Below are 24,200 nucleotides of genomic sequence, written 5' to 3' on the forward strand. Positions count from 1 at the left end.
GTCACATGGACACTAAATCAAAAGAAGTCACAAACAGTGGGATCTACTGTGTACTGTATTAAAACAGGACTAGCTGTGGAAGCCAGACAAAACCTACTTGTAGCTGTGAGTTCAGTCCTGCCTAGATGAAGTCAAAAGGGTCTTTGTCAATGTCTCTGCTGGGAGTATATTTGACAATGTGTTCTTTGAATATGGGTGAAGATATTGTGATTTAAATGAAAATAAATCCATCCACATCATAATTGAAATTTCTATTTATTAATAAGTGGTGCAGTTTTTAAAGACAGAACATAAAAAAATCAGTTAAGAAGTATTGTTTGCATAATATATTGAAATAAACATATTAAAGTTGTTCAAATATTGGACAGTGCCAGAATAGAAATTACACATACTGTTTAAAAATTACAATAAATAATATTATAAAGAGCACTAAAGGCCACTTGTATAAAAGTTGTGTTCCCTTGTCAGCCAGAATCCGAAAAAGCATCTTTGTAGCATGGAGAAAATTTCAGTGAGCAAGGCACAAATACTAGTAATAATAAGATGCTATAACTAGAAAACAAAATGCAGTTGGCTATGTAACCTTCAGTCCCAGCACGTTCTTGACGATGGAATAGGATCCCACTTTCAGTATTTTGTTTCACCTTCAGTATTTTGTTTCAACTTCAGAGGGAAGCTACTCAAAGCTGAATTTGGAAGAATCAATACTTACAGCCTAAATAATCAGAAGCAAAACTGATACCCAGGATCTTCATTCCCACAGCGCCCAGCTAAAAACACTTGAAAATGGCCCCTTATTCCTCCGTACCTCTGAAAATAGTCTTCCAGGGTGAACATCCACATTCAGCTGGGCTCCTGAAAAAGTGATATCCCACCAAATTCAGAAAATTTAGGTTTGCCCTCTTAGGCACCTAAAGCTTGGTGGTGGGGGCTGTGGGGTGCAAGGAGTCAAGATCCAGCTCTTTCTCACCTGCTCTTCAGTAAAGCAGTACGAATTCAGCTCTTACCTAAGCAGATATGACACCTCTGCAGCAACTGGGCTCCCAGCAAGGCCGAATTTGCTCCTTACTCTGAATTTTCTGACTGCTTTAGGCTGTGATCTTGCAAACTGGTTGGACCTCGGTGCTCGCCTGAAGGCCACAAGGCAGCAGCCCCACTGAGTGCGGGTTCAGGTTGGGTTGAGTTTGTGGTGCTCCTGGGCCACAACTTGGAGCAGAAAAATTTTAAACTACTTCCACTCTGAACCGTAACAATGCAGCAAAGTTACAGATAAAAACAGAGCAAATATAGCCGAAGTCAGTTTAGGGACTTTTTAATCAATCTCTCCACATGTTGAATTCCCTTTTATTTGGATGGGAACCAAACTGATTAATTCAGTGCAGGGAAAAGCCAAGGCAGTGACAACAGCCATTACCTGACTAGACCTTTTTTTAAAGTTCTCCTTAAACAGAGCATAAACCACACTTTCTATACCTGCATACTTCAACTGAACATTCCCTTCTGTCTTAATCAAGTATTCCCACTTTGAATCTAAAGTGAGGAACCTCAACTGATAATAATGCTGCAAAGAGAGGCACACAATGTAAACACAAATTCACCTTTTTGAAAACTTTCAGATGTGTGGCATTCACTAGGGACTGAAAATCAGGCTAAAATGTAGCCCAGAAAAATGTTTCCAGATCAGTGCTGTCTATCATACGGAAATTCACAAATAAAGGCAGGTTAGGACTCAGCCTTGCTCCCACACCATCAGTCTGAGAAGGTTTCTGACTTCAAGGAGAACAGAGAAAAGCTCCACGCTTTGTGATTATGAAAAATATCTCAAGGAATGAATTAAGAGTCATCAAAGAGTGGATTCCAGTGGTCAGTTCTCTTTTATATTAACCACATGTAAACAAAGTGTCAGTTGATATGCTAGAAAGATCTGACCCGAAGAGCATTGGTAACTCCTAAACTGAACCATCACACAGAAACAGAAGGAATAAATCTAATTCATTCCTATTGTGAAGACTATTGTTGACCCAGAGAGCTCTCTCAAATGAAATTGTGAATTGTATGTGGAAAAAGATCCTGCTTTCTCTGGGGCTGCACTCTGTGTGCAGGTGAAGACTCATCCAAGTCTCTACCCTTGCTTGGATTTTCTCTTGGAAAGAACATACCTTTACAATGAGGCTATTTATGGATTTTCAGCCAGATTTAATAGTGAGTGAAGATTCCTTTTATATCACCTGGCATGAGAAAGAATAGAAACTCGAACTGAAGAATTTAAGTGGGAATTGGGCAGGGAACTGCATGGCACAGACACTGTCAAAGACAGTCACAAACAAATTTCTCAGATTGTACCTGCTTTTTGGCTGCCTTGATTTTTGATTGCTCCGATCTAGAAAGCATTTTAAGAAGGACCAAACTCAGATGAAATCAGTAGGAATGACAGGCCCTTGACAAATAAGCAGGCTTGTCTAGCATACACTTACACCAATTTCAGAAGTGTAGCAATGTCAAAATCATTTTTCATTCTTTTTCATTCTCTTGTTGTGTGAGGGTTAAATCTCACGATTTGCCACAGGCGTCTATTCCTATATCAAAAAGCCTGCAGCAGGTGCAAAACAGGTATTTCCAAGAATCATCAAAGCCCAAAGAATTCTTCTCAATATACCAAATTATAATGAGTTTGTGAGTTAGTTTTATTCTCTGCAAATTTAGCCACAAAAATTGCACCAAACAGAGATTATCTTTCACGTCAATGGCTATTCTGTCAATTAAGTAATTACCAAAATTGTGCCTCATGTCGTCATAGTTATCAGCCTCAGAACAGCTCCATGGACTCAGGCCAGTCTTCAAAGGCTGTAACTGGTCTGCATTATTTACTCCACTAACAACAGCAATTTGTTCTCCCTGAAGATCCATCCCAAAAGGATGCAGCACGATTTAGCAGAAGAAGCAGATGAAGTAAGAAGATCCTAATCCTTTAGATGTCTCTTCCAATACAGAATAAACAATGAAGATGAAGGCAATGCCTACATCTGGAAAGGAATAGAAGCTCCCTGGATGGAATTACTGTTAGGAGATGTCAACAGTGCTGAAGAATTGAACATGAACTTTTTCTATGGTGGGCAAAACCCAACAAAATATTGTCTATTCAAGTGCACTCTATCCAGGGCTGTTCAATACCCAGTAAGTACTGGGAAGCCCAGTAACGTGTTCTTGTGCTCTGACTGGGTGTGCAAAGGATGCTCAGTTATGCAGCTGCAGTATAATACCAGCAGTCACTACAGAAAGACCACTTTCTAACATCTTACATGAACCAAATGCTTGTGTCTTTGTTGGTCAGTGCTCTGGCCATTGTGTGGAGTGACAGGTGTCGTTTTGACAGGAGCCATGACAGAGAGGTTGCACCTTGGATCAGTGGGGTAGAGGTGAGAGCCTTCCCACTGACTGTGGGTGTCTCTGATCATTTGACATCGAAGTCAGTCACCCTCTGCTCCCTGTGAAGCTGGTAGTAATTTGGTCATTGTAGATAATTGAGTTAAAGGTGAGATGAATCTCATCCTAAAGCTGACGTGTGCCTTGGTTCTTGTACCCTGTGCTCACTGACTGCACTGCTTAATTTCCCACCAGATGTAAAGAGTGTACAGCCATCAAACTTGAAATCAAATGGATGTTATTTTATGGACACCTTGATTGACACAGGTAAGACCTGCATAGGATATTCAGATAGGCTTAGTTTCACTAGCTTTTTAGGTACTACATTCCTGCTGGTGAGATCTTTGATTTGTTTCTTCTCAGTGGGTTGAATGAATTTCCTGCTCTCCCTCAATACAATATCCAATTTCTGTGAAAATAATATTTGGCCAAGGCTTAGGGAGCATCCTGACCCCTCTGCTGCTCAGGGACAAGTGACAAAAATGGTGTTTATTTATTCATACATAGATTTTAAATATGGCAAACATTCATGGATTTGGAGCAGTCTATTTCCAAGAGAAGCAGTAAACAGAGAGAAACAGATCCTGGCAGCATCTCACACTGTGGGACTCACAGAAGACAGAATAATGATGTTCTGCACATCTGAGGAGCTCAAAGCACTTGGTAAATATTGGTGACTTGAGCCTTACAACCTGCGTTTACATGTGGAAGTATAATTCCCAATTAACAGACTGGGAAACTGAGGCAGTGTTACATTATGCATCTTACTTAGCAGCACACAAATCAGTAAATGAGTGGAGTGTATAAACCTGGACTTCCCTACACTGAATAACCTTATTTTTGGAACAGAAAGAAAATTTAGCCCCATAAGTAACAAATGGACTTAGCGAAAGATTTTCTATAAAATAGCATTGTAGTCACACTTTGAGCAATTTTATAAACACTAGTGAAGACTTTCAAAGTAGTTTGAGGGATTTATATTTATATTTTACAATAAATAAATAGCTATGATCAATCCCAGAAGGTGGCTTTGATGATTTAAAATTCTACCCTTAACTTAATTTCAACATTATATTTCAGGGGTAATTATATAAGAAATCACATGAGAAACACAGTTCAGAAACCCATTTCAATAAGGTCATACTTTGTCTCAGCTTTTTCCGTGCTTTTGACATTAGAAGTTCTTGGCTAGGTTGGTTAGATATTGATTTATACTGAAAAATGATTAATACGTTATGTTTCCACAAAGGGATATTGCTCCTGAAAATATTTTTACTTTGCTGCTCTGTTTACAAAATATAGCAAGGACCACCATATCTTGCCTGTTATCAATTCACCATTGTTGTATTGAAGAGTATCAGATAGATATGTATCATAGAAGAAATCAGCTGTACCATTTATACAGGGTAAAGTCATGCAAACCATGCTCAAAACTAAGCTCCTTAGTTTTGGTAGCATGAAAAAAACTGCATTATTAAATCGTATGAAATGGTGCAGAATGACTACCACTAATATCACATGCATCTTATGCAGCCATTGGTGTTTGGAACTAGTAAGCTTTGGGTGTAGAGTAAGTGAGATATACAAAGTATGCTTACATTACACGGAGAAGTCAACCAGTGACTGCCCCCACACGCGCTTTTAGACTGGCTTGTTCGAAGGGGTCCATATTGAATCTGAAATCCCATCTCCTGTAGAAGACAAAGGCATGGAGCCACTTGGTGTGAAAGGGTCTGTGTCTGTGTCTGTCTCCCCCTCTGCTAGGTAGCGTTTCTCTCTCATCCACGCCGATCCCCCGTTGGGGCCAAACGGGAAGTCGTCTCTCTCCTGGGAGATACTGAAGCCACTTGGGGAGCGCTCAAGTTCCTCATGGTTGACTGAGAGAAGGGACAATGGAGTGTCACTGTCTCTTGTTAGGCTCCTTCTCTGCCTTGGAGACACCTTGTCTGAGTAAGGGCTTTGTAGGTCTCCTTGGGAGTGGTAGCTAACCTGGGAGTCCATCAGTGTGAATATAGGCAGAACTGTTGGCCTTTCTGCATACGAAGTTGAGGAAGGTGTGGCTTGCAGTTTGCCAGAGTTTTGCCCACCTGTTGATAAAGGTTGTGAATGAGTCGTATGACCTCGTGCTGAGAAACCATAAGGACTGACTTTGTTGACTGGAACCTGCTGGAAGTTGTAAGGAGTTTCACGAGCACACTGCTCAGTGTATTTATATATTATTGTTTTTAATTCAGAATATTTGTTTTCTTCTCTCTTCTCTCTTGCAGGAGAAGCAGTTTCTTTCAATGGACTTATCTCAGCGACTTGTATTTGCAGCTGTTCCATATGATGCATATGCATATCAACAAGAAAATCCAGTTTCTTCCCCATGTCATTTACCTGAAAAATACCAATGTCATGACATTGCCTCAAGTCAGTTGTTCAACAAGAAAATCCATGCTTCCATACATGCACTGCCTCCAGCAATGGTGTGTGCTCTTTATTGATCATGAAGGTAATTACAGGATAATCATGACCTTCCCTCACAAGCTGGACTGCAGTGGATGACAGCTTATCCTCTAACTACCTCAGAATAAGAAGACCTGTCCCTATGAACTGTGCCAAAAAAATTCTTAGTGTAGCTGGATATTTAACAGTCCAGTATCCACCAGCAGTCTACAACATTATTACAAAATCTTGATACCATATGGTAAATAGCCATTACCAAAATACAACATATGGAAGTACCTCTGCAGACAGACCTATTCTGTAACTCTTAACAGTCCCACAACATCAGGGTTGCATTTCAGGACTCATTCCCTTTCTCTTTTGATAGGGCCCGAAAATACCTTCGGGGGCAATCATTTTGAGTGCCAGACCCTGCAGAAGAAGGGGTTGCTGACAACAGAACATCAGGTGTGATGAATATGTTGTTTAGGGAAATGAAAAAGTCCCACTTAAACGTCATGGTTAGGATCTTCTGCCATATATAATGATATTGATTCAACAGGTTTCAAAATGCACACATCCCAGGTAAGTAAATTCTATCATGAAAAACTACCAACCAGCAGTAGAATTCTTCCAGGGTCAGCCAGAGTCATACAGAATTTATGTCAGCTCTACCATTTCTGTACAAGCACCTCAGTCTCCATCATTGTCATGAAATACATACCTGTCGTTCAACTTTGACAAATTTGCCCATCATACTTTGGTCTTCAGTGTCTGCTGTAGATGCTTTGGCTACATACGGATCATTTCTACAAGGAATTAATAACACTAGTTAGTGCTCAATTTTTGCATCACAGTAAGCAATTTCTATCAGAAACAATTCACATCTTGGTGATGCATTCTTATAGACCCTCGGAGACCATTTAGTTATTTATCATAAAAACAAGAGTAAAAATTCTGTGTGATTCTAATTCAATTCTAAAAATTGTACTCTTGATTTTTAATTTAATATTTTTTGTTCACAATTAAGATAAAAATTAAGAAAAAACAAAAGCAAAAAAAATTTCAAAATAATGTTGAAATTAATCTCTGACTTGGTGGAATAATTTCAGGTTTGTGACAAATATCGAGATAGTCTAGTTAGTGGGCCTGCAGATGGCCATGTGTTTTCAAATCTAATTCTTTATAATTAGTGTATTTAGAGACTGAATCTGAGTTTCAAGGATGAGTGTGGTTTTTTTCTCGATTTCATTAAACCAAATAATAAGTGGCAGACACTGGAAATGCTGAAAAGAGACAGTCTGGCAGCAGATTCCAGAGTGAATTTTCATCTATTCAATTTCTTCCTTCCTGTCCACCATATGGACAAACTTCAGGAGGTAAGAAGATGATCTCTAACTAAAGAGCTTTGATTTATAACTTCATGGGAGCTAGGCTGCTCATGATCAAGTTAAAACTTTATCAAATGGTTTCTAAACCAACCTCAAAGGAATATGTGTCTTCCCATAACTTATGCCAAAATTTAGGAAAACAGTTTCTAAGCACTTGCTCTTTAACATGAATTGTAACAAATACACTGTAAAACTTTTAACAGGTCCAGTTCTTTGCCTTCTGACAAAATTAAAAATACAGCTGTGATCTTACCAGAGCAGAAACTGTAACTAAAATATGTCAGATTTTCCACATTGAGTTATTGGTGATATGGGCTCATTCAATTTTTGCAATCTGCTTTGTTTCCCAAATGACCACTGTCTCTTCCATATGCTTATGTCTCTCTCTTCCCATTTACATGGGTTCAGATTTTTTCTGTGGTGGATAATTTATTTTCTGTAAGATTGCTTTTGTTCTGAGCAACTACAACAGCTTTGGGGACAGATTGTTGATGGTCTTGTGTGGTTCTTGATGGGTATTTATTGACAGATTGATAGTTGTAAACAACAGAAGAAATGTCATTTATTATTGAATTCTTGCTACCAGGAATGCAGCAATACAATAAGATGCTGCAACTTTCACACCCAGAAACCTGGTATTACAATTTATTTTGAGCATCTCTCAGCAATCATTGTTTTAAAAGCAGCAGCATTAAAAATCTTTGCTTGGCATTTGGTAGGGGCCATAATGAAGCTTTTTTCACTTTGGGAAGACAACTAGTTTACTTTCGAACTATTGTTAATGTCAAGCTTTTAAGTGAGTTTACTAGTTGAATGTTAGAAATTCAGCACATCAGCAACCAAATGTGTGTAATTAATTTAAAATCATATTTCCCAACTGTGGAGAAGCTGACCTAGACAAATAAGAAGCCATTGCTTAGATTTCCACCGTACTTTGTTTTTAGGGAAGGTAATGACTTTCTGGCTCAACATTTACCTACGTGCATATCTTACAGCAACATATGCTCTCAGTATCATCACTATAACTGTGGATGAATAAAGGTCATGCTTATTGGTATGAATTAACTTTTTATTTCTGTATTGGGCTGTGCTAAATGCTAGGCATAAAAAAATTCACCTGGGAGACTGTTGTGAAGGGTAAGAAAAAGCTCCTCCTTTTTGGGATTTCTTATGCTTGGGAGTAGATGGAGGTCCAGGTGTAAAAATCATATCTACTCTGAAAAAAAAGAAAAGTGCAACCACATAAGTCCATCTCCAAATGCTAACACGTGACAGAATATGCTATGCATGTCTGAAGCAAAGATTCAAAAAGAAAGCAGGTGTTGATTTGGTAATATGTTGAGGGTCATGGTGTGTTTGTTCTGTTCTGGGTCCACAACCAATATACTGAATTGCAATTACGTGGTAATTTAATGGCAATTAAGTAATAGTCTAGCTCACAGTTTCCAAATTTCAACATTTGAAACACATGACTTCTTTTCCTTCAAAGGAACCAAACAGCATGATTGTCAAAAAATCCCCAATAGCAGCTGCTCTTAAAAATGTCAGGAGACCCATCGGGTTCTGTGCTGGATAATGAAAATCAGAACTTGGTGAAAGATAGAACTCCTTAAATTCTTAATAAACCAAAGACATTCTGGCAGTTGCTGTATCTAATTGTCCAGTAATATTTTTGTATTTACTATTTATTTTTTTTTTTTAGTTTAAAAAACATAACTTTAAATGAAGTTTCACAATGAATCCTACTTGACTTTTTATTTGGCACAAAAGCAAAAGGATTGTTTGGAAGGCTCCAGCACATTTAATTACACTCTTTTACTATATCAAAATGTTCTTTCATTTGGCATACCCAGCTGCTCAGGTGCAAGCAAGTCTCTGTTCTTTCAGCCCACATCCCAAACTGACCTGATACCAGTCAGCACTAGTGCACAGACCAGCTGCTTGTATGATCAGACAATCCATGCATTGCATGGCTTCACAGTGCCCCGTGGAGTTTTGAAAATGGAACTTGAAAAAGCTCAAGGCAAGCCTCACAAAGATAGCTAGATATTGGCCAGGCCCCCAAGCTCTGCTGAGACATCAGTCCATGTCTCTTCAAACTTCTATGGCCCCTTGCTATTCATAAACTCAACAAGTAGGATGCACCTCCCTGGTTGTGTCCAGTTGCAATCAGTGGAGATCCAGCCAACACAGTGAAGAAAATTTGTGAGACAGTAAGGGAGATTCAGCTGATCACATGAATACATCTGGTTTAAGCAGGGGTTAGATGGGCCATAAAGCACAATTGTGCTGGCTAGCTCTCTGTTAACCATAAGAGGAATCTCATGTGGTTTTGTAGGATTATGTTTTTTCTTCAAAGACCTCTAAAAAGGTCTGTATAGATGCAACATGGCTGTTGAAATTTTGCAGTTCTGCCACTGGTGATTCTTTATGGTGTTGCTGAGTTGAACACCAGGGTTGAGGCTGTGCTGTGATTCTTGCCCTGACTGCCTGGAATGTGACTCCATCCCCCAAAGCAATGACATAACCACTGTGTGAGATGGACCTAATCATATCAGGCACTTTTAGTGCTGCCAGGAGTCAAGAGAGTATCTGAGAAGTGCTGTTGTCCAAAATCATGCAACACCTCAGTCTGAGGTAATGGAAGAATCTCTAGTATAAGACATATAGAACCCGCCATAGATGGTGCAGATTTCTAATATCATGAGCACTCCTCAACTTCCTGAGTTCAAGAAGATATTACTGCACTAAAAAATCTAAGCTCATGTGATGCAGAGCTCATTTTACAGAGTAACAATGGTGGTTTGTGGAACATAATTAAACAAAGAAAGAAGTTTTTCTAGAGCAATAATAGTGAGGTAGGAACCAGACATGTTATATACTTGAAAAAGAGATAGCCCAGTACATAGAAAATCACTTCGAAATAAGAAATTACAATGTCCAACAAAAGGACCAGAGCAGCCTTACAAAGCCAAGGTCTGAGTGTGCAGCAAGGGTTGCTCTCCCTCAGCCCATTCATGAGAGGAATTGTCTGTGTGGCATTTTGCTGCTCAGAGTGACTGGGGGCCTCAGGGAACTTGGACAGTGCTGTGCTGGGACTTAGCTAAAGAGCTACACACGTGCACACACGTGCACTCAGGACCAGCCAAGCTCAGGGCCTCAAGCTCTGACCTGTGCTCATGGCTCAGGGTGTGAGCAGCACAAATTTGTGTAGACATGCCTCAAAAGCACATTGTGATGAACTGATTCTGTGAGGAAACAACTGTGGGGGAAGATTGACCTGAACAGTCACAAAGGCCATTCTTTTTTCAGTTATGTCAATTTGCACCTGAATGAAGGGGATGTGAAACCTTCTGTGCTGAGGCATTTTTGCACTTCTATGAGATGTTTCACTTGGTACAGGTCAGCAGAGAATCCAGCCCAAAGAAAAGCTCGTGTAGAGCAGCTATTGCTTTTATTTAACATCTATAATATATGGATAAAGGAGAGAAACTTGATCCAGATCAAATAAGGCAATGGTCAGGACAATTCACAAGACTTTAATGTCCTTGTTCTAAATCTGAGCCAGTGGCCTCTTGCTGCAGTTATCCCTGCTAGCTACTCACTTGCCTTTTTTCTTTGGGAGAAAAAGTTTTCTTATGGACCAGCTACACTATGCAAAGTCATAGCTTCCACGTGACCTTACACAAATAGGCCGAGTATGCCTTTATTTCGCCAGCAAAGCTAAACATTTTCCCCATTAACCAGAAGATTCTTACCTTGCCTGAAGGTATTTTATTCTGGAAAGCATATCAAGATGCCCTGCTGAGTATTGCTCTATCACATCCTTTACATCATAAGGCCTCAAAGTCTCCTTGAATTTTTTTTTATAGAGACGAAACTGTAGTATTCTGCATAATAAACAGAAAAAATATTAAGTATATAAACTTCATAATGATAATTTCCAGCTTCATCAAATAATTGATAAATACACTGGGTGTTTGGAAATTGAGCACGTTATTTCCAAACAAGTCAATAAAATATAAGCAGAGAATCTCTAACATCATATCACATTTGGAAATACTTAATAGTTGGCTTTTCATAATTAATAGGATAAAACAAATGGTTAAAAGCTACAGAATCTTATTTGGAGTTTGAATTTGAACAATACAAGCCATGGGAGATTTTGAAGCTGTGAAGTTGAAGTTGCTTTTTAATGCTTTGGCCCATTACAAAGCTAATTTATAGTATATGTAATGCTGAATCATTTTAATCTTGGGTTTCATTTTGCACCTGGGAGAATTTTGGATTGGAAACACAAATTAGATATAACTGTGGAAGTTAGGAAATTAGTAGCAGTTCAAGTTGTGAAGAGAAGAAAAATTATTAAAACTGTTTGAACTGTCCTTGAAGAATCAGCAGTATAACATTTTTCTTGTTGTTGTAATGATAATAATATAATTGCTGTTATTATTGCTATTATTATAAAATGACTTAGTAATTAGTAACACAATTCTTATAATAAGGACCACTGCTGGCCAGAGCACTTAAAAAATATTTTGCATTATTTTTCTTCATTCTTTTCTGTTTATACATTGTTTTAAACTGTTAAGTCTTGGTAGATGAAACAAATAGAAGAAATGTTTAAAGAATGAAATCTTTATCTTCATATGTTTTAGGCTTGGGTTATGGGGGTTTGTTTTCTCAGTAGTCTTCATGTTCTCGTTGGTCTGAATTGGGGAATTCCTGTTATCTGTTAAGATTCTGACTTGTTTTTTATTTAATGTTGGTGGGTTTTTTAATGTTTTTAAAATTTGCATAAACTTTCATTTAGCAAACATAATTCTATTATGACTCTTTAAGGGCTGCTGACTCTTCAGCTCTCTTGCTTATAAATCTTTCTAGATTTCAGAATTATATCTATGCCTATTTTAGCCAAATCATATATGATAACAGCAAAACTATACATTAAAAGACGTAAATGAAAAACAGGAATCACACTGTTAGCAATTTCAATTTAAAATCTCCTTGGTCATGACCCTGAAATCCATTAAATGGTGTTGTCTGAAAGAATTACTTCCCATTAACATTCAAGGTCTGGATAAACTACACAAGAAAAAAAAAAATCTTGGCTCCTGATTGAATTTAAAGGGAAATTGCATGAATCAATTAGATTTGGACAGGATGTGGGAAAGAAGTTTTGCAAAAGTAATAAGTAGCATGTCTCTGAGTTAGAAAGCAAGCAGGTATCAGGGAAAGAAAGGGAAAGCTATGGAGGACATAGGGATGAAGAAACTTCCAATGGGAGGGAAGCAGTCATGGGTAACACGAGCAAAGACTGTGGGATAAAGCTTTCAGCAGGCTTGAGAAAATTTGGGATTTTTAGTGACTGGTTCTCCTGCACCCAACTGGAAGAGAACCAGGAGAGTATATACTATGGTTATATAGATATAATATATGGTTATATTTTTACAACCATCTTCCTTGAAGTTTTTCTTAGATGATTTTGGGGCACTCCAGACTTGCAGTATTTCACCTGGAAGGTGATAAGTCCCTGACCCAAAACTTAGTTACTTCTGGAATAAAATAAACAGCAATTGCAATGAAAGCAGAGTATTTTCATATGGGAGCATTTTTCAAGGGAAAACATAACATTGAGAAGTAACAGGGCATCAGTGAATGAATTCTATTCGCTTGATGTGCTAAGCACATTATCGAGACTTACTAGGAGTTTTCTAACCCCAGAGAATATCTCTTGTGACAGGAAAATAGAGGTGACACATGTCACAAGCCAAAAACTGCTGAAATGGAGACCTCAGCATCTATTAAAAGATGATAGCTGAAAAATATATTGCACACTCATATGATTGTGAATAAAGAAGAACAGAGTCAGGTCAGAATTTTTTGTTTAGTGAAAATTCCAGTTTAATACAAATATTAGTCAAAAATTGAGTAATATATCATATTTATATAGTATTTTAATGAGGAACTGTATACGATATTACTTTATAATAAATATAATTATCTTGCAAAAATGACATGGTCAATGTTATTGAAAAACAGTCTCCTTTCTGCATCTTTTCAACAGCCTTTGAATAGGGTCTGTCTTGTGCTTTTGAATGCAGTCAGAATTATCTATTCTATTGCATTTTAAAAAAGCAATAACAGCAACAATGAATCAATATGTAGCAATATGGTAAAGTGATTTCCTGAAGCATAAACATTGGGAAAAAAAAAAGGGGAAAAAAAAGAGAGGGGAAAAAAAATAGGCATTGAGGATCAGTGGAGATATTTACCTGACAGCTCGGATGGCTGTCTTGAATGTGGGGATCATATCTTCCATAAGAAAATCATTACTGTCGCCTCTGTCTTCTGCCATGGGTTCCCCTGTTCCTGCATCTGCAAAGCAGGCCAAAAACCAGCTGTGTGAACATCTGACCACACAGTAATTAGAGGGATGTCTGTCTGACTAAAGCGCTGCTTAAAGTAAGTGCAATTTAGTAAAGGACCATCTCTTACATGTTCCTCTTTCGCTGTTCAGCTCTTGAAAGGGATTTAATAGTTCTGGGACATCTGTAAGTCACATTATTTGAGGGATCTCCTCTCAGATTCCAGCATTTCTGAAATATTAGGAACATATCTTCCTTTACAGTGGATCTTTGCCCGAATATTTTACGTAAAGGCTAAAACAGGTTTAGAAGCCACAGGCAAAGGTCTCCTTTCACTTGCACTGCTTGGAGCTCATGTACCCTCATGAAGAATAGTCAAGTTTCCAGTGTGGACACCCAGACTATATCTATGGTAGTATGTCCAGCACTGATGCCAGCTGGTTCAATAAAGGAGAAACTGTTATTTAAAGACCATTTGGATGCTATAGGCAAGAAGAGGAAAATGTGTGGTCAGGGAAGCTGAGAGGGAAAATGTCCTGTGGACATTTTTGTCCTGTGGAGAGGAAAAATGTGTGGACACCCAATGGAAATCTGCTTAGGGGCAGAGGGTCTGGGGAGAGAGGAGGGGAAGAATACCTTGACTCTATAAAACAAGGTTTTATGAGATGGCAATAAGGAGATATTTGAGATGCCTGGACACAGGCTAGTGCAGGGCTGGATGCAGTCTAGGAGGGAGCTACCTCAGGATAGCAGCCCTGCTGATGAACCGAGCCACGATGGCATGCGTATTTTAGGGGATATACATTCACCGCCCAGCGTGCCCTCTTTTTCTAGGTCAAATAGGCTGATTGCAACACTGGCTTTATCCCATATCAATTGTTGTTTTCATGGATGGTTCCTGTCTTTTTTCAAGCACTGTGTTGCCTGGACTCCAGGATTCATTTCCTTGGGCTTCCCCAATTGTACCACGTAAAACCAGGTACCAGACATGCTTAGCCCAGAAAGTCACAAACCTTCAACAGAAGATGCAGAGGAACAAAGTAAAATGGGGAGAACAGGGGATGCACAGAAACAAACCAACACAGATGGGCTACCTTCTGAGCTTTGCCAAAAAGCGTACGCTTTCATTCGGAATGCAGTGCGAAAACGCTCCTTATTATTCAAGACAACATTCTTAGGTTCTTTTGAAGGACTTTCTTCAATGGCATCTACATTCAGAGGGGTAAATAGCTTTCCTTTAGTATTGGTACCACGAACCCGATCCAAGAGACCCAGCTTTTGGCTACAAAATAAGCAAAAGTAAACATTTTCCTCCTTTGTACACTATTAATTTGTTTTCATGGTGCTTTAAGTACATAATGGGTTAAGTAAATGTTTTGTATACAAGGACACTGCTGGGGCTACCACAATAAATGAATGTCTTTGTAAGTAACAGTTAAGCTCCACAGATAATTAAATGCTTTTTATGAGCACTTTTGTATAAATGTTGAAAATTTTAACAGAGGGTTTTGCTATCCTCTCCGTGCAGGTATCATAGTGCTTCAGCTCATGTAGCATGCCTGAAGCATTAGTTTTAGTATTAGGACAAAAACACCACTACTGCCATGAGCAGGGACACCTTCCACTAAACCAGGTTGCTCAAAGCCCCATCCAGCCTGGCCTTGAACACTTCCAGAGATGGGGCATCCACAACTTCTCTGAGCAACCTGATCCAGTGCCTTGCTTCCCTCACAGTGAAGAATTTCTCCCTAATATGTAGTCTAAATCTGCCCTCTTTCAGTTAGAACCCATTCCCCCTTGTCCTGTAACTACATATCCTTGCTAAAAGTCCCTGTCCTGCTTTCTTGCAGTCCCCCCTTTGTTACTGGAAGGTGCTCTGAGGTCTCCCCAGAGCCTTCTCTTATCCAAATGCAACAACCCCAACTCTCTCAGCTGTTTATTCATAGAAGAGCTGTGCATAGTCAGGAGTAAAAGAAAGTCAGATGTGCTGTGAACAAAGTAAATTACCAGAAAAACTCTGGCAGTGCATTGCCAAGCAATGACTATGTACATGGCAGGGCAGGCTGCCCTGTTCTCTCCAACATTTGCTGTCAGCCATCTCTCACTACCCCAAGAATTGAGGTGACCTATGTGAGTTGTAGTGAAGTGACATATTTTGTTCCTCTGATGATTCCTTACACTGTCCTCTTATAGATTTACTGCCCAAAGACACTTGTCCTTCAGTGACAACATACATCTAGAATTTCATCTATCTGCCATTTTACCAGCATCACTAACCCTGACAGCCTGACGACTGAAACCATCTAAAAGGTAATCACTAATACTACTGAAAAGAGTAGCAGAAAAGGAATCTGCTACTGCGTATACAAGCTTATATATGTTCTGAACATTTTTTAGGTGATAGATGGTATAAGTATTTGATTTGCTTGTTCACTTTGCTGCTCAAACATTTGTTAATTGTACATTTGTTATTTAAAAAAAAAAATCAGGGCTAAGCCATGGGAAGAAAGCCTGCCTTTTAACATATTCCTGGATGCTGAAGAATGGGACAGCTCTAGGAGAGGTGAATTGTGCACACATGATCAAGAGGCAGTTCTGTGTGGGATACCAGGTCAAGCAGGTTGAGTGTGGGGAGAGAGGGAGGGAAGAAGCCATCACAGCTGGCAGGTTTCTGAGAGCCACGGGTGAGAGCAGAGCTGAAGGACAAACAGCCATGGTTACCAGAGGAAAGAGTTAATAGGTATCCAGTAAGGGATCTGTGCAGTAGGATCAGCTGAAGCCACTAAACCTGCTGGCAGGAGAGGCAAGTCTGGGGAGGGTCCACCATGCAAGGACATAGTAGACAAAGATGAAGACTTGGCTGCTGACCTTGCAAATGTGAAAAAAGCATCTATTTCTATCTGAGAGCTCTGTCTGTTGCAGTATTCCGCCATAATGGAAGTCCTTAGGAAATTCCTCTTAAAATGATAAAGGAAAGACTTAAAGATATGCTTGATGGCAGCACAGCTTTCACAAGAGTGCTAACTCTAGTAAAAATACTGTAATTTACAGCATGCAAAATTCACACCTGATCTGAGCATTGAACATCACAGCTGTTGCAAGTTTTTTTGTTGTTTTTTCTACATTAATTACTGAGGTCCTTATTTCTACTAGCTATTTCTGATTAATATATCTTTGACCCAGGAAGTAATGAAATATGGGCTTCCCTGTCACAAAAAGATGAAAGCACTTAAGCTTTGGGTAGGAAGTTTTTTCAGCCCTTCTGAATTTTCTTGTTGATATGCCAATACTTGTGAATGCAGCCCAGTAAATTCAGACTCTTGTCCTGTCATTGCATGCATATGTGTGTGCAAGTATGGAACTGGAAACTAAGAACAACTTGTGTATGGAGACACACAATTAGTCCTGATATATCAGCATTTCCAGGAGATGAAAGCCTGGACTGAGTGAAGAATTAGAACAGTCTAAGTGAATGATATCAGTATTACTCAGACTTTGCCCTATTGTCATTTCCTGAGGAATTCATGGTACAAAGTGCAGACAAATGTAATTAGCAAAAATCATGGATTAATTACTTCTTTGTCATGGATGTCAACAAATAACATCTCATATTTTTTTACAAACTATGTTTTGGGAACCCATTTTAAAAACTACTTCCATAGTTCTTGCTTTTGGGTTGGAATCTTGATCTGATTGACCCACCAAGGTGCTCTAAATGGTGAGTGCAGAATGCCAACAAGTGTTCTACTCAGGAAGAATCCTGTGATCTCTCTTCTTTCACTTCTCTATTTCAGAGGCCATGTTTGGAGCAGTATTGCTGTACAAGACAGATGTCTTAACTACATGGCATTTCCGTGAAATTTGCTTTCTTCAAGCACTTGGCTACCACACACAGGAAAAATATACAGAGGAGAAGATAGCAACTACTGAGCAATTTTGAAAGGGCATGAAAAAATAAAGGTGAGGAAGTAAAAGTCAACAGAATGATTTGTGTGGAGGTTTTTTGGGAGGGTAAAGTAGGGAAAATAAATTCACATGTCTCAATAATAATAAAATCAAAGTTTGAAGGAGGAGTTAATTTTGAGAAGGATGGTCAAGAAGAGTCTGGAATCATGCATATCACTGAAAAGAATTTTAATGCAAAGAAATGCACCAAAAATCTAGCTGAGTGATAACAGAATCAGCCAGGCAATATAAACTGATGAGCCTAAAAAGGTGTTAGAGAGAATGAGCTTGTGAGAGTGAGCATTTCTTTAATACAAAGAAAAAAGAGCACTTAGGCAAGCATGGTATGGTGGTGATCTTTGTAGACAGAAGGAGACTAAAATAAGCTAAGCTACAAGAAGGAGGAAATCAAAGCAGTTTTAGAACGAGATCTGTTCAATGATAATAAAATGAAGAAATTTATCCCTGGATCTGAAAAAAAAAGGTACATTCAAAAGGCTTTTTGTGGAGATCAGTTTTTTCCTGGTGGGAGGATTAACAGGTCACCAATGATAGACAATTGATAGTCGAATCTCAAATGAAAGGAAGAGTGTAGTCCACCTATTCTTCAGGATTTTAAGATTCAGAGCTTCTAGAGAGACCTTACAGGGTGAGAAGGATTAAATCTAGCAGTGAAAATCAGATGATTTCAGATGATGAGGTAATTTCCTCAAAGGCAAGAAGAGGTCACATACTACATACTGGCTTCGAGCAACATATTAAATGTGACAACATTTGAGTTAGTAACACTACAGAGAAGATCTCAAGAGAATACATTTAAGGCACAGAACCTGAAATATGAAGAAGCAGAAAAATAGATTAGAAAGAAGATTGCTACTGTTTATAAAAAGCAGTTTAATACTATACAAGAAGAAAATACTTGCCATTATAGGTGGTCTCTGACTCTCTCCCCCGAAACCTGCTTAGTGCTTCAAAATGCATATCCAGATATCCCAAAATTTCCCCCTTAAAACTCCTGTTATAATTGCCTTCCTTACAAAAACACAAGGAGCCAGAAAGTGCACTGCAAGGCTCTATAAGAATCAGACCAGAAAGAAAAGGGTCAGTGGATGATGCAAAGTATCCAAAAAATTACTCTAGTGAATTTTTTTTTCCAATGGAATAGGAAACATATGCAGAAAGCTCTGTCATGGAGCTATACAAGAATAGGATTGACCAAAATTTGATATCATTCTCATAGATCAAAACAGATCAAAATAATCCTCTGCATTCAACACAAAACTCTACTTATTTACAGTGACATTTTCTAGTGGATATGTAGGCACATGCATTTGTGGGGTGCTTCTTTTTTTTTTTTTTTTTTTTTTTGTGGGGTGGGATTTACAGTAGATAACATGAACTAAAAGCATTCCCAAACTCTCTTTCCAGGGAGTTTCTCAGCTATCCTCATTGATAAATGTCAGTTTAGGAACAAACTATTCTCCCAAGACTGTTGCTCTAGCATCTTAAATTTAGGAGCTAGAACTCATCTGATCTGTCTTAAGCTGTTAAAAAAGCTTAACTTCCTGTCTAAGATTAATCTTTAGACTTATTTCTGTAATCAGTGGGAAGTTAGCAACCCTAACCAGTGAGTGGGAAGAGTGTGGTTCAGCTTGGGAAGACTTTACGCTTGGGGAACTTGGCTTTTTTTACTGATTACAGAAAGATCTAGATGAGGGGTCATTTAAAAAGCAGGTCTCTAGTCTAAGTTAAAATTACCTGAGCTGAAGCCCTCCTTGTTAATTGAATCCTGATGATTAACCCTTAAAGTAACATTCAGACTCGTAACAGTATGTTTATGCAATAAATACGACAATTGTGTTCATAACCAGGCAGCCAGAGCAGTAGAATCATCAGCTTCACATCCAAAAATACAACAGTATGTTGTATACAAAAGAACCCAAAACAAAACCCAAGCTTCTTTCCAGATAATGACTAGCTGTCATCAGGAAAAGAAATGGACTTTATTCTCATTTCCAAGGGATGAAATCTGGATCTGCTGGGGTTTTTGTTTTCGTTGATCTTTTTTTGAAAAGACTTAGGCAACATTTGTTCTCATGACATAACCTCCTTCATTAGGGCAGCATGCGCATGGCTCAGTCCCGGGGTATGAAGCATGCGCAGGTCACATCATCCTCCATGAGAATGGCTAGGACAGTGGTTCCCACCCACAGCTTCATGTACTGCTGCCTGTCTCCTCCAGAATCCTCCTGCTGGTGTTAGCTACTCTTCCTCCCCTTGGAACAGTGGGCCTGTTTCATTTGTCTCTCTTACATTCAATAAAATGTGATTCCCAGCTTCCAACACAGTTCCAGGAACTGGGGAGATTCAAATGCATCCCAAACATGCTGCTAAAAATGCAGGGTAGTTTCTCTGACTACCTTGGATATGTTTCCATTGCTTGTCTTGCGTGCTATTGCATCCTCTCCCTCATGTGTTCCAAAACCTATGTGTTTGAAATGGGGGCCCAGGATGAGAATTCCTTAACTCTGTGGTAGATACATAAAGGGAGGAAGGTGCAAGCAGTGCAGACAGCTTCTTCCTTCCTAAAGAAAAATTCAGCTCTCAAATTCTTTTTCCCCAAGAGCAGTGGGAATTATTTTGGACCACCTGAGGGATTAATTTGGTGGCTGGATATACAAGAGATGCCTGGCTTCTGCAGCACATGTTCTACCCTTGCTCAGAATAAAGAGTGGGAACCACTGAACTAGAAATACTTTTCCAGAAACAGACATGCACAGAAACAATGCAGTTACATCCCATCATGCAAGCCAGATACTCTCCTCTCTGTCCTCTGCCTAGTATTGGAGTTTCATAAACAAATGGCACATGTATGAGGAGAAAAATAATAAATTAATGCTAACAGTGAATCAAACAGCCCTCTGCCATGTGTTTACCACTTTCACCTAACAAGAAATAAAAATAATCAGGGAATTTTTCCATATTTTTCACAGGTTAGCTAATCACTGGATTCAGTTAGTCTCAAGCAACTAGAAGCAAACAGCAGTCATGTTTACTCCAATATTTTTATACCTTATCAGCTGAACTTATATGAGTGAACTTAGATTTGGAAAAAAAAACCCATTCTGAATGAGATTTCCAGAAGTATTCTGATTTCAACTCTTCTTAATAGAAATTAGCACAAAATTAATGTTATGAAGACAGACATGAATCCTGCAGTGAACGTGTTCAAATGATCTCTGAGAGTCTGTGAGTTTCCTTAAGATAAAACAAAGAACATTCTGCACTTCCAAGGTACTTCTGAATTTTGGCCAATCAGCTTTCCCTTTTATTGAATAACATTCTTTTCTGCAGAGAAGATCTCACAAAAATGTTTAATCTTAAAATAGTTGACCCCAACTTCCTGACAACTAAAATTGTCACTTTGCATCCTGAACCTTGAGGTCTAAATTTACAAGTTTCTAATGTCTGAGGAGGAAACATCTCTTCTAACTCAATACCTCATTGGTATTTAAGGCTGAGTGTGACTCCAAATCCAAACTCATCTACCACCCATATTATCTACCCAGAAACAAGTCCAACTTGGGTTTAATTTTGATGCCCTTCAGAAAGAGAAAGAGACCTTGTGCACACTAAAGGCCTTTGCTTAGCCCCTTTTCTCATCCACACTTTCAAAAGTGATTGGGAATGGGTAAAAATAAACAATGTCACATAAATCTATGGGAAGAATAATCCAAATCCAATTCTTTGTCAAAACAGGATGGATATTTTTCACCAATGCATGCAGCCATTGTAGGTAGAAAACATATGGATGTTGACCCACTTGTTGCTTTGAAGTGAACATATCTCAATGTATCAACCACTAGAAAGCAAATCAAACTGCAAAATCAGTGTCTTCTGATCATTTTGTATGGCAAATCACCAAATCAAGAAACAAAGAGCTTCACTAGCTGCTCTCCAAATGTTGAAGAGCTTCAGCTAGAAAAGCTGAGTTGTGTGTTGATGATTTCATGTTTGTGGAATGAAGTGGGAATGGGAACAATGAGCTAAAGTTGAATGACAGCAAAGTGTTTGTATGAGATAGGATAAAATGTTTGACAATTCAGTCAAAATATTATTTCTAATGATATTTCTGTCTTATTCCTGAAATGAGAAGGATTATTTCTATGACTCTTTGAAGGAAGATAAAGTTCTTGCCCCTCATCTTAGGTCACAGTTCAGCAAGATATTCAAGCATGTCACTAACTTTTTCAGGTGATCAAAAGCATCCACTTCTTTTCCATTTGCTGAACCAAAACCTGCAAATACACATGCAAAGACGCTCTTCCAGTGAACTCAAATTCCAAGTAACTTGCATGAATTTGTGTTGGCAGGGTTGGGACTGCATAAGGAACAGTGTTTAGCTCTTACAGTATATATTTTTTTACAGTAAATTTCAAAATGATTTCCAGAGTAGGTTAGTATCACTCCCATTCTATGAAAACAGAGAAAAGCACTTCTTTCTAAGCATATCATTGGGGGAGCCAGGATTATATTCCATATTTTCTGAACAGTAGAACAATTAACTATTTGCAAGGTCATGCAACTTCCTTTTTATGCTTAATAACTTTTCAGTCTTATTGCCCCTTACTTTTGATGGTAGTAGGTGAACTACTGTAGTAAAAACAGAAAGTGCAGGCAGGGAATGGCATGCAAGAAATATGAAAAGAATAAGGCTCAACTGTTACTTGAATGTATATACCTAAGTTTTCTTGAGAGGCTTGATCCAAAGAATGACTCCCTACTAAACATGACATTACTGTAAAGTGAAGAAAAGTTATTAAGATGAGACGTTAATGATTACCCATGAAAAGCTCTATGAAAAAGAATGGGAACAGCCTTTCATTTGTAGTTAATGTAGTGTGGAGATCAGAGTGGCTTTTTTCTCCTTCCTGTTTTGGGCAGATGTATTAAGATGAAATGCTGACAGTGAAATTTTACACCTTGCAAAGTATGGCTTTATTTTCATTTTGTTGCTAACACTGACAATACAAAAATGCACCACAATTTATGAATTCTTTCATACATAATAGGAAGGACTGGTACTGATTATGCAACTTAAAAAAACCAAACCAACTTTCCGAAGGCAGAGAAATATTATTTATCTTGTAGAGATAAGGAAACAGGAATAAATGACTTTTCTGCAATCACATAATAATAGATCTAGGAATGAACATGCTCTCCTGATGTCTAGTTCTACAGCTGGAAAATGAGGATTAGGAACAGGACCCTAGGAGAAAGTTCAAAACTCTTCATTGAAATGCCTGTCTATTCAAGTGCTGAAGTTTCAACACTAGTCAAAATCAGTTGAAGAGCTGCTAACAACAGCACTGAAAAATTAGGCCCAATATTCATTACCAAACTTAGACATAAAAAGTTGGTTCAGAATAAACAATATATCCATCAAGCAAAGGCCCATCTTAAATGTAGGTCAGGCTACCAAATGTTTGCTAAATGATTTGCTGCACTCCAGCAGAAATGAGCATTAGTATCTTTTTCTCATAAATCTTCCTTCTTGAGAGCTGAACAGATGAAAAGGCTTTGCAATACTGGCAGAAGAGCAATTGCTACCTGAGATTTCATGAAGCTGGTAGGCTTTTAATCAGTTTAGGCACTGATTAAGGAAAAAAAAAAAAAAGAAGCTGGAGGTACCTCTGGCATAAAATCAGTAAACTCCCCACCAGTGAGCCATGGATAGCACAGCCCCAGTTCTTCCTGGTTTGGGGAACTATACAGAGACTATAGGGAAAATGCTATTCTTAACAGAGCTGCATCACATGTTCCTCTTCCCTTCATTGCTCACAGGACCCAGTCCTCTTCATCATATCTCATATCTTCACAGTTTTAGTTAAAAGGGAGCTTCAGTAAAGCCTTTAAGGGGCTGCTGCCAAACCTCAATTGGTTTTCTACTATGACAAGTCCTTTCTTGCAGCCTTGCCTTGGTTTCCAACTTCTGAAGTGGACTCTTCCACTCTGTTGTGTCCTCTATGTTTTCCCCAAATGGTCCAAGAACAAGGAGCTGTATGTAGCTGTGTCTTTTTCATAATGCCAGCTCCTGCTTCCAAGGAGTGATCATAGAAGGATCTGTCACAGTGTTTAACTCTAGAACTGTGGAGTTCCTAAAGAGTTTTCACTCCACTCAGTAGAAACCCTGCCACTTAAAGCGCTCCCAATCCTCAAATTTTGAAACAGCCAGGTGTAATTTTTACCTTTATTAAAAGCTTCAGTGAAAGCTTTGGACCAATTCTTCTCTCTTCTTTATCAACCACTGATTAGACAATGCCATTTATTACTACAGCAACTTTCCCATTACGTACTTAACTGATGGAAGAACCTGGAGACTGACGGCATTTATGGGCTGTTCTCCCCAGTAGTACCACGTTCCTGTATTGCTCATTTATTTCAGTACAGCCAAAGCACAAACTGCAGTGGAGTATGAGTAATACATTCTATACTAAATCACTGTAGGAGGAAGAAGATTTTTTTCCCTTTTTTTTTTTTATTATCTGGTCTGTAAATAAGAGTTTTATGAGAGATGGGAGGTAGGACTGTCAAAACAACCAGATTTTATGGCTCAATCCCAGTTCTGCTGAAGTCAGTGGATGCT

The 24,200-nt window shown here is 38.7% G+C and overlaps 1 protein-coding gene across 3 annotated transcripts in view; it reads right to left on the reverse strand.

The window, feature by feature from the left end:
* Positions 1-239: 239 nt before the first annotated feature.
* Positions 240-24,200, reverse strand: part of KCNQ3 (potassium voltage-gated channel subfamily Q member 3) — a 200,309-nt gene continuing 176,348 nt past the window's right edge. For 2 of the 3 annotated variants that reach the window (XM_051778442.1, XM_051778440.1), the window contains 6 exons: positions 14,704-14,891; positions 13,517-13,619; positions 11,000-11,131; positions 8,359-8,457; positions 6,575-6,659; positions 240-5,802 (listed from right to left, as the gene is read on the reverse strand). In XM_051778442.1, the coding sequence (XP_051634402.1) occupies positions 5,065-5,802; positions 6,575-6,659; positions 8,359-8,457; positions 11,000-11,131; positions 13,517-13,619; positions 14,704-14,891 (1,345 nt within the window). In that variant the 3' untranslated portion in view covers positions 240-5,064. Of the gene's footprint in view, positions 5,803-6,574; positions 6,660-8,358; positions 8,458-10,999; positions 11,132-13,516; positions 13,620-14,703; positions 14,892-22,295; positions 22,353-24,200 lie in introns of all 3 variants that reach the window. The other variant, XM_051778439.1, reaches the window with a different exon arrangement.

This window comes from Manacus candei, unplaced genomic scaffold (genome assembly GCF_025592945.1).
Source record: "Manacus candei isolate 608988 ecotype Guabito, Panama unplaced genomic scaffold, ASM2559294v1 h1tg000013l, whole genome shotgun sequence".
NCBI classification, from domain to species: domain Eukaryota; kingdom Metazoa; phylum Chordata; class Aves; order Passeriformes; family Pipridae; genus Manacus; species Manacus candei.